Source organism: Apaloderma vittatum, unplaced genomic scaffold (genome assembly GCF_000703405.1).
Source record: "Apaloderma vittatum isolate BGI_N311 unplaced genomic scaffold, ASM70340v1 scaffold41761, whole genome shotgun sequence".
Classification (NCBI taxonomy): Eukaryota; Metazoa; Chordata; class Aves; order Trogoniformes; family Trogonidae; genus Apaloderma; species Apaloderma vittatum.
The window spans coordinates 2,641-11,248 of record NW_009701546.1 but is presented as its reverse complement, the minus strand read 5'-3'; the positions used below and the strand labels follow the sequence as shown (position 1 = coordinate 11,248).

Sequence of the window (8,608 nt, the reverse complement as noted above, 5' to 3'; positions counted from 1 at the left end):
GGCCTCACCTGCCCCGGCTTTTCTCTGCTGCCATGAACAGCTTCCTCTCCCCTCACTCCCAGGTGGTGTCGGCAGCGGCGCAGACCCTGGAGGTACCACACTCGGGTGTCTCTCCCTGCTTAGCTGCCCTGGGTCTCGTGGGTGGCTCTTCCCAGGGGTTTGGGGCTTGCTGGGGGGTGCTGTACCCCTCACTGCCTGCGAGGCTGAGGGATGCGTATTTTCCTATTTTCTTGCTGTCCTATTTTCCCTGCTTGCCTTTGCAGACCCTCCTGAGCGAGTGCATCGCTCCCCACATGGAGGACCTGGGCACCGTCTCTGGATCTGCCCCAGCTCCTGCTGCCTACCTGTGCAAGATGTTCAGGTGAGGAGCAATGGCCTGGGAGAGGCTGTCCTTGTGGGCCTGGCTGAGCTCTGAGCAGCCTCTGCCTGATCCCCAGTGGGGGCTGGCAGGCTCGGTGGGCATCCTGGTCACTGCTGGGTCAGTCACTGACAGTGTGACCGTGTCCTCTCTTCCCAGATCAGTGGAGGAGGGTCTGACATACCGTTTCCACGCGGCCTGGGACAAGGTGCTGCACGTGCTGGAGGTTTTCTTTGAGACGTGTGGGAAGCAGTGCCATCTCATCATGAGAAAGGTGAGCCAAGCTGGGAGGGTACAGATTCAGCCATGGAGGCAGGTAGGGGGGCTGTGCTGCTGCCTAGGCTGTGTTGTCATCTCCAGCTGTGGAGCAGGACTGTCCTGGTGCCTGCTGTCCTACCCATGCGTGGGCAGGTTGTGCGCAGCTTTGAGGCTCGGCACAGGGATACACTGGGCAGCTGGTGTCCATGGACAGGCATAGTGAACGACATGTACCAGATGTTCCTCTGTGGCTTTTCTATGATTGTCCTGCCCTTCCCTCGCAGTGTCTCCGGTCCCTCTGCGACCTGCGTCTCTCCCCACACTTCCCTTACACCACTCAAGTGGACCAGGCAGTGGGGGCTGCCGTGAGCACCATGGGCCCTGAGGTGCTGCTGGAGGCCGTGCCCCTGGAGATCGATGGCAAGGAGTGAGTACAGCCGTGGGGCAGCAATTTTGCAGCTGTTTGTTACGTTCCTGTTCAGTCCCAGTGCAGTTCCAGAGGTGTTTGGCTCTGCTTAGCCTACCTGTGTTTGGTTTTGGGGCTGGGCAGGGGTACCTCGTGCCTGGGGGCTGATGCCACCAGTACTCTGTGCTCCCCTTACCTGTGCCTTCCCTCCCTAGAGAGACACTGGATTTCCCCCGCAGCTGGCTCCTGCCGGTGCTGCGTGACTATGTGCAAGGTGCTCGCCTTGGCTTCTTCACCAGTTACTTCTTGCCCTTGGCAGCCACCTTGAAAAGCAGAGGTGAGGAGTAGCACAAGGGTGGCATGGTGGGCATGCCGGTGGGTGTGGTCCTGCGATCAGGAGCACCAAGGTGCTGCGTGGGACCTGCCTTCAGTCCTCTGGGGCAGAGCAGGTCTTTGCTACCTCTGCTGCTCTGCTTATCTGCCACTTCTCTTCTGCAGCCCTGGAGTTTACCCAAGCAGGAAAGTGTGTGGAAGCCAAGATCTATGACACGCTGCAGTGGCAGGTAACGAGGAGTGCGTGGGAGCCCTGCCATGGCGTACCTGTGGTGCCAGGCTGGGGAGCAGTGACTTGGATGAGGGGTGCCAGCCTCCCACCTTTTCCTTTGCCTTCCAGGTCTGGACACTGCTGCCTGGCTTCTGCACTAACCCCACAGACGTGGTGGAGGCCTTCAAGGGCCTGGCCCGCACCCTGGGCATGGCCATCAGTGAGCGCCCAGACCTCCGCCCCACCGTGTGCCAGGCCTTGCGCACCCTCATCCACAAAGGCTGCGAGACAGGTTAAGGGCTGGGGACAAACCCTTGTGATGCATCCCTGTACCCTGCAGTGACCCACAGAGGGGAGATGCTGATCTGTACCACCCTGTCATCTTCTCCCTAGACGCGGAGCAGACAGAAGTGGGTCGCTTTGCCAAAAATTTCCTGCCCATCCTGTTCAATGTGTACAGCCAGGCTGAGGAGGATGGGAGCAGCAGTGCCCAGCGTCGCTCCGTGCTGGACACTGTCCGTGCTTACCTGACCATCACCGACCCCCAGGTGAGGGGCACCTGGGGCAGTGGGGCAGTCTATGCTGGCTCAGGACAGCATCTCCCATCTGGACCCAGTCTGATGAGGCTGCCATGGGTGCCTGACTGGAGAGTACAGGAAAAAAGCCCTTCCTGCCCTCATGGGGAGGGAGCCTTTCACAGCTAGCAGTCTGGGATTTTCTAATCTTGCAGTCCAATCTGGCGCATCATGCACTAGCTGGTTGTGAATTTGTCCAGCTAGTTTTGGACCTGCTGGTGCTTGTGGTCTCCACAAAGTCCTGTAGCAAGGCATTTGCCAGGTGACTTGCAGAACCTTGTAAAAGGTCTCCTTTCAGTCAGTTCTGATTCAGCTGTGTGTGCCTGCCCTGCAGATGGTGTGCGGGTTCCTGCAGAAAGCCAGCATGAAGCTGAGCAGTCCCGAGAGCTCTGAGTTTACCAGGTAACATGCAGGGGCTGGGTAAAGCTGCCAATGGGTAAAGCTCCCAGCTTCTTCCTAATGAGCAGCATTGGAGCACTTATACTGTCCTGTGTGGGATGTGCCACTCTTGTGCATCCTATGAGACGTGCACACAGAATCCCAGTTTGGTTGGGCAGTGTTAATGTTGCTGCAGTTACCTAGCAGCACATCCTTTCCTGCTTCAGACTCTCCATCCTGGACCTGGTGGTGGCAATGGCACCCTACGTGGATGAGCAGTCCCTGCGCTCCTTGTACCGCACTATCGAGCCTTTCCTCCAGGTGAGTGGGCCCCCAGCCCTGACAGGTGCAGGGGGTGCAGTGGGGCACGATCTGCTTTCTGCCAGATTGGACTCACACTCTGGAGTCAGAGCAGATGCTGTAGGGGGCAGGTCTCTGCTGGGTGGTGTGGGGAGTGCTGGAGGGTTCCTTCAGACAGGGGTTGCCATGACAGTGGGGGTTTGTTGGCCATCCCTGCAGAGCAAGGAACGCAGCATGCAGAAGAAGGCGTACCGAGTGCTGGAGGAGGTGTGTGCTGCTCCCCATGCCCCCTGCCAGGCCTTCGTCCGCTCCCACCTGCAGGATCTTCAGAGAGCGCTGCTGGACTCGCTTAAGAGTGCAGCGTCTCCAGCCAAGAGGGTAAGAGCAAAGATTGCGGTGGCTCAGCTGCTGCTGGGAGGTGGGGATGGAGCAGGCAGCAGGGACAACCAGGTGTGCATCCCTGGGTGTGCCAGTGCTGGGCTGTTTCTTTCCGCAGCCCCGGCTGAAGTGCCTGTACCACATAGTGAAGCAGCTCTCTGTGGAGCACGAGCCCTTCATCACTGCCCTGGTCCCAGAGGTGAGCGTGGTTCATGGGTTCCCATGATCCCCAATTCTGGCCACAGGGGTGGCAGCAGCAATATTACATGATTGTGTGCCTCCAGGTCATCCTGTGCACTAAAGAGGTGTCAATAGGGGCCCGCAAGAATGCCTTCACGCTGCTTGTGGAGATGGGGCATGCCTTCATCCGCTTTGGGCCCACTCCCCAAGGTGAGCCCCTGCTCCACTTGCTCAGCCCCACAGCTGCTCTGGCACTGGAGGGATCAGACCCATGCACAGCACCCTGCTCAAACAGGCCAAGGGTGCTGCTGGGGAGGTGCGAGCAGAAGCCTGAGTCATCCCCCTCTTGCAGAGGCCATGCAGAGGTTCCTGCTTCTGATCTACGCGGGGCTCACGGGCTCGGTCACCATGATCAGCTGCACGGTGCTGGCACTGACGCGCCTGTTCTTTGAGTTCAAAGGTGAGCAAGAACAGGAGGGCTGGGCTGGCATGGGCAGCACAGGGGAACAAGGAAGCACCCTCTGGTGAAGGTGGGTGTCAGGAGGAGGCTGGCTGTGGCTGAGCGCTGCTGTGGTTGCAGATCACCTGGAGCTGAGTGTGGTGGAGCAGCTCCTGCAGAACATCTGCCTGCTGCTGGCTTCCCGCACACGGGACGTGGTGAAGGCAGCCCTAGGCTTTCTCAAGGTTATACTGCTGCTGATGGACACCAAGCTGCTGGCCAAGCATGTTCAGACGATGGTAAGATCCCATGCAGGATGACCCAAGGAGGGTAGTGAGGCAGAGCTGGAGTTTCCTTGGGTAGCCAGGGTATCTCCGGCTGCTGCACCCTGCTTCTGCCAGGGAGGCAGGAGCACAGACTTGATCTCGGTGGCCGAGAAGGCAGTGAGGAGGTCCCTCTCCTGAATGCTGGCATGGACCTGCCAGAGAACCCCCATGAACTGGCCCTGCTAGATGGGGACACCTCCCCATGGCCCTGCCTGCAGTGAGTGTGGGGAGATGATAGCAGGGTGAGAGATGTGGACACATGGGGGAAGGCTGCGAGGCTGGGTGCGCAGGACAGGAGTGCTTTGGTCTTGAGAGTCTCTGTCTTGGCAGCTGGAGACCTTGGGGAACCTTTCAAACGACATGAGACGCCACTTCCGTATGAAGCTGCGAAACCTCTTCACCAGGTTCATCCGCAAGTTTGGGTGAGCTGAGGGCTCCTGGGTTGCACTGGGGCAGTGAGGGAGCTCACTGGGAAGCAGTGAGGGAGAAGGGGGTGGGCACTGACCACTATCTGTGTGCTTCTCAGCTTTGAGCTGGTGAAGGGGCTGCTGCCGTCCGACTACCACAAAGTGCTGGTGAATATCCGCAAAGCAGAAGCCCGGAACCGCAAGAAACGAGCCCTGAAACAGGCAGCTGCAGATGCAGGTGAAGAGGAGGTACCACCGGCACAGCCCAGAGGAGACAGGTGAAGATGGGCCAGGGGAAAAGAAAGAGCAGCCTCATCAGATCTGTTCAGCTGGTGTCCCTAGAGATGTTGGGGACATCTTTGAGGCTGCTGTGTGCTGTGAGGCAGGCTGGGGTCTGCATCCTTGAGCTTGCTCTGTTTCCATCATTGTCTCTGCCTTTTCGCCAGCATGGAAGAGATCCTGGCTGACTCAGAGGATGAAGAGGAGGAAGAGGAGGAATGGCAGCGAAGCAAGGAGCATCGGAAACAAGCACGGCAGAAGGGCCAGGCCTGGCTGAAGGAAGGGGAAGAGGATGAGCCTCTCAACTTCCTGGACCCCAATGTGTCCCAGCGGGTGCTGGGTGAGGAGCAGAGCTCTGAACGTGGCTGGGGTGGGATGGACAGGCTGGGAGCTGGTATGGGGCTCCTGGGGGTACAGCTGCCCCCAGGACTGGATCCTTCCCCAGACCCTGACCCATCTCTCTGTGAGCAGCCACCGAGCCAGGCCCCAGGCGGTCCAGAGGAGTGAGTCATGACTTCCAGGTGTCTGAGGATGGCCGCCTGATCATCCATGAGGAGGAGGAGGAAGTGGATGATGATGAATCCAAAGGTACTGCCCGGGCTTTTCAGGGGCCACACTAGACGTGCTCTGGTACTCCAAATGGAAGTACTGGTACCTGCATGTGGGAGCTTGGGGACGAATGCAAGTGGAGTGTCAGAGGTTGGCACATTGTCACACCCAGTGGCTTGTCTGGGCCACTGCCCCCAGGGGAGGCAGCCCCCTCCATCACTCGGAGGATGCTGGAGGGAACGCAGCCACCAGTGCTGGGTTGGCAGGGGCACCTTGTTCCCACAGCCCACTTCAGGGACTGGCGCAGAACCAGGGCACTCCTGCACCCGCGTCCTGCACTGACCCTCTTGTCCTCTATTGTAGGAGCAGACGAGGAGATGGCAGATGTGCTGCAAGATGTGGGTCTCCGTAGTGTGAGTACGGGGCTCATTGTCCTGAGGAGATGCTGGGGGAACTCAACTGTGCCCAACCCCTGCCTGTGCCATGGCAGCTCTGGCCGAGAGGCCAATGGGGACACTGGGCACATGCCAGCTGCTTGGAGGGGTGTGGGAAGCTGGCTGGGGACAGGGTTGCACACAGGCAGTCTTGGAAGGTCTCTGAGACCCCAGGGAAGGAAGCAGGAGGTCAGGGGTCCATGGGAGGGCAGAATCATAAGGACAAGCCAGCTGTAGGGTCTCTGCTGCCTTATTCTGCAGAAGAAAAGCCAGAAGCGTCGGTTCAGAGACGAGCCAGATGACGAGGAACCTGAGGCTGAGACCTACTCTCAGTACAGAGGTAATTCCTTTGCCTGTGCCCAGTCTGGGGCTCCCCAGGGGGCCAGAACCATGTACCCTATCTTGCTGGACTGCTCCAGGGCAGCTGAAGCACAGATCTTTGCTTGTGGGAGATAGTCACCCATCTCTGCTGTCCTCACACCCAAGAGCTGGAGGCAAAACCAGGAAGAACTCCTCTGGCCTGGAATTGGGAAGGGTGAGCCCTAGGACCCTCTTCCAACACATTGCCTCTTTTCCAGCTGGAGGCTCTGGGATCCACCGGCAGCTGGACAAGGAGCCAGCCTTCGGTGCAGAGTACAGATCCAAGGTGAGAGACCCAGGGGGTTGTGGGATTTGTGAGGAGATATGCATGGGGCTTTACTGGGGCAGACAGCACAGTTTGTTTGCTGGGGCCCTGATCCAGTAGCACCAAGGCTGTAGGGAATCTCTACTCCATAGAGGAATTGCTAAACACTCAGTATCTGTCAGTGTTTCTAGCCCATCTTGGAATCCCTGTCCTGCCTTTGCTGTGGCCGGTTCCTGCTCACTGCTCAAAGCAGGTGTCTGTAGTATCATCTGAGTGGGAAATTGGCTCCCAGGACCGCATCTGCTCCATGGCAACAGTCTTTGGGATGACCGGGTGGCAGGGTTGCACCAGAAAAGCGATGCATTTACCTTCCCTGGTGCTGCATCTTCTCTCTTGTCACTGTCACCCACAGAAAGGTAAAGGTGATGTGAAGAAGAAGGGACAGCTTGACCCCTACGCCTACATCCCCCTGAACAGATCTAAACTTAACAGAAGGTGAGATTAGCCAGGAAGGGAATGGGAATGGGGCCAAAACCTGGGGCTTATCCTGATTTTTCTTATTATGCTGGGTCTCCTTGTGGGTCTGGGAGCTCCCTGCCAGGCTCTGCACCGCTGCTTGCAGAGCTTGGAGCATCCTTGTGCGTTGGGGGTGTACAGTGCCTGCACTGACTGCAGCACCTTCTGCCCCTTCCTCTCTCCAGGAAGCGGGCAAAAATGCAGGGCCAGTTCAAGGGCCTGATGAAGGGAGCCCAGCGCGGGGCCAAGGCTGGCCGCAGGAACCGTCTGAAGGCCCAGCGCCCCTGAGGAGCCTCAGATGCTTGATCTGCACCTGCCCAAGGATGGACAACACCCTGTGGCCTCTGGGGAATGGGGGCTCTGTGAGTGGAGCAGTGAGGTCTTTGCTGCATCAGTGCAAGGCTCCAAGGGAAGCCACTCCATCATATTATGGACTCATGGCCCAAGTCCTGCTGTGCCTGGAGAAAGGTGCTGGGTTTCCTGGTCCGGGGGGGTGTGTGTGTGTGTGAGAGAGAGAGCAAGTAATATGTAATGAGTTCTCTACATTGATAAACACTTACTGTTCCTACCCAGCCCGGATTCCAGCTCTCCTTCCTTTAAGAGCTGTGCACACCCTATCCCTTGTGCTCTGCGTGCTGCCTCAGGACACTGGGCCCATCTGCTGCTGCAGCGCTGTGCCCCACGGTGCTCATGCCTGCATCAGCCTGGGACTTGGGGCTGGAGGCCTCTCCTTGGCATGAGGCTTCCCTGGGGGCTGCCAGGAGCAGCGCTGCGGCACAAAGCAGTGGGGCAGTGCCCGTACCCTCCTGGCACACATGCAGTAGAGCTGTGTCATGGGGTTGGCCAAAGAACAGAAGCCAGAGGTGCTAAATCTTATGCTTCCAACCAGCTTTCCTACACAAAATCTTTCTTGGTAGGATCTTCTGCCATAAACTGTGGGTCAGGGGATCTGTGCCTTTGGGGGGAGTGTGTGCCATATGGTTGCAACTGGTTTCTGTCTTGCCTCAGCTTTTCCCATGTTGCAGGGCAGGAGCAGTTCACTGCAAATTTCTTCAGACTGGCTGAAAAACTGCTACTGCAAACTTCTGTGCCTTGCCCTTTTCCTGACCTGTGAGAGCTGAGAAGGGGCCCTTTCCTCTGCTCTGACCTCCTGCCAGCTGGACCAGAGCAGCACAAATAATCCTGGACCTTTTTAGCTGCACAGCCATCTCAGGCTGGCCTGAGCATCTGTTTTTGCCCAGTTACTTCTGCACTGAGCTCAGATGATGGTGTTTGGCCAAAGCATGCTGAAGAGAATGGAGCTGAGGGTAGTGGATACAGGTCCCATTGCTCACACTGCAAAGAACGTGTATTGGCGAGCAGAAGTGGCTTTCCCTTCCTCCATTAAAACACCTTTAGTCCTTTGTCCTTCCCTGCTGTGGTAGCTTACATGCTGTAGTTGCAAGGATTCTCAGTCTCCTCATAAGCTAAAGGGATTTTGCTTGTTCAGCTTCTTACTTTCAGGCTTCAGTCTAGAGGCTGCATATCCAGTTTTGTGGCTCTTAACGTTTTTTGTTTTTTCCAAGATCCATTTAAAAGCCTGGAGGTGGAGGAGGAGCTCTTGTACTGGTATTGGTCCTGTCTTGTCAGGAGCACTGTCTCCTTCCTGCTTCCCCA

The 8,608-nt window shown here is 57.6% G+C and overlaps 1 protein-coding gene across 1 annotated transcript in view; it reads left to right on the top strand.

Moving 5' to 3' along the window:
* Positions 1-7,309, top strand: part of RRP12 (ribosomal RNA processing 12 homolog (S. cerevisiae)) — a gene marked incomplete at its 5' end in the record, with an annotated part of 9,974 nt that extends 2,665 nt beyond the window's left edge. The window contains 24 exons of the mRNA XM_009879173.1: positions 1-92; positions 264-361; positions 518-632; positions 901-1,043; positions 1,238-1,359; positions 1,521-1,585; positions 1,696-1,858; positions 1,960-2,114; positions 2,476-2,543; positions 2,747-2,840; positions 3,039-3,197; positions 3,316-3,396; positions 3,482-3,587; positions 3,730-3,837; positions 3,958-4,115; positions 4,473-4,564; positions 4,669-4,827; positions 4,996-5,168; positions 5,300-5,416; positions 5,741-5,790; positions 6,073-6,151; positions 6,390-6,457; positions 6,849-6,931; positions 7,138-7,309. Coding sequence (XP_009877475.1) covers positions 1-92; positions 264-361; positions 518-632; positions 901-1,043; positions 1,238-1,359; positions 1,521-1,585; positions 1,696-1,858; positions 1,960-2,114; positions 2,476-2,543; positions 2,747-2,840; positions 3,039-3,197; positions 3,316-3,396; positions 3,482-3,587; positions 3,730-3,837; positions 3,958-4,115; positions 4,473-4,564; positions 4,669-4,827; positions 4,996-5,168; positions 5,300-5,416; positions 5,741-5,790; positions 6,073-6,151; positions 6,390-6,457; positions 6,849-6,931; positions 7,138-7,240 — 2,651 coding nt within the window. The remainder of the gene's footprint in view (positions 93-263; positions 362-517; positions 633-900; positions 1,044-1,237; positions 1,360-1,520; positions 1,586-1,695; positions 1,859-1,959; positions 2,115-2,475; positions 2,544-2,746; positions 2,841-3,038; positions 3,198-3,315; positions 3,397-3,481; positions 3,588-3,729; positions 3,838-3,957; positions 4,116-4,472; positions 4,565-4,668; positions 4,828-4,995; positions 5,169-5,299; positions 5,417-5,740; positions 5,791-6,072; positions 6,152-6,389; positions 6,458-6,848; positions 6,932-7,137) is intronic.
* Between the last annotated feature and the right edge of the window lie 1,299 nt (positions 7,310-8,608).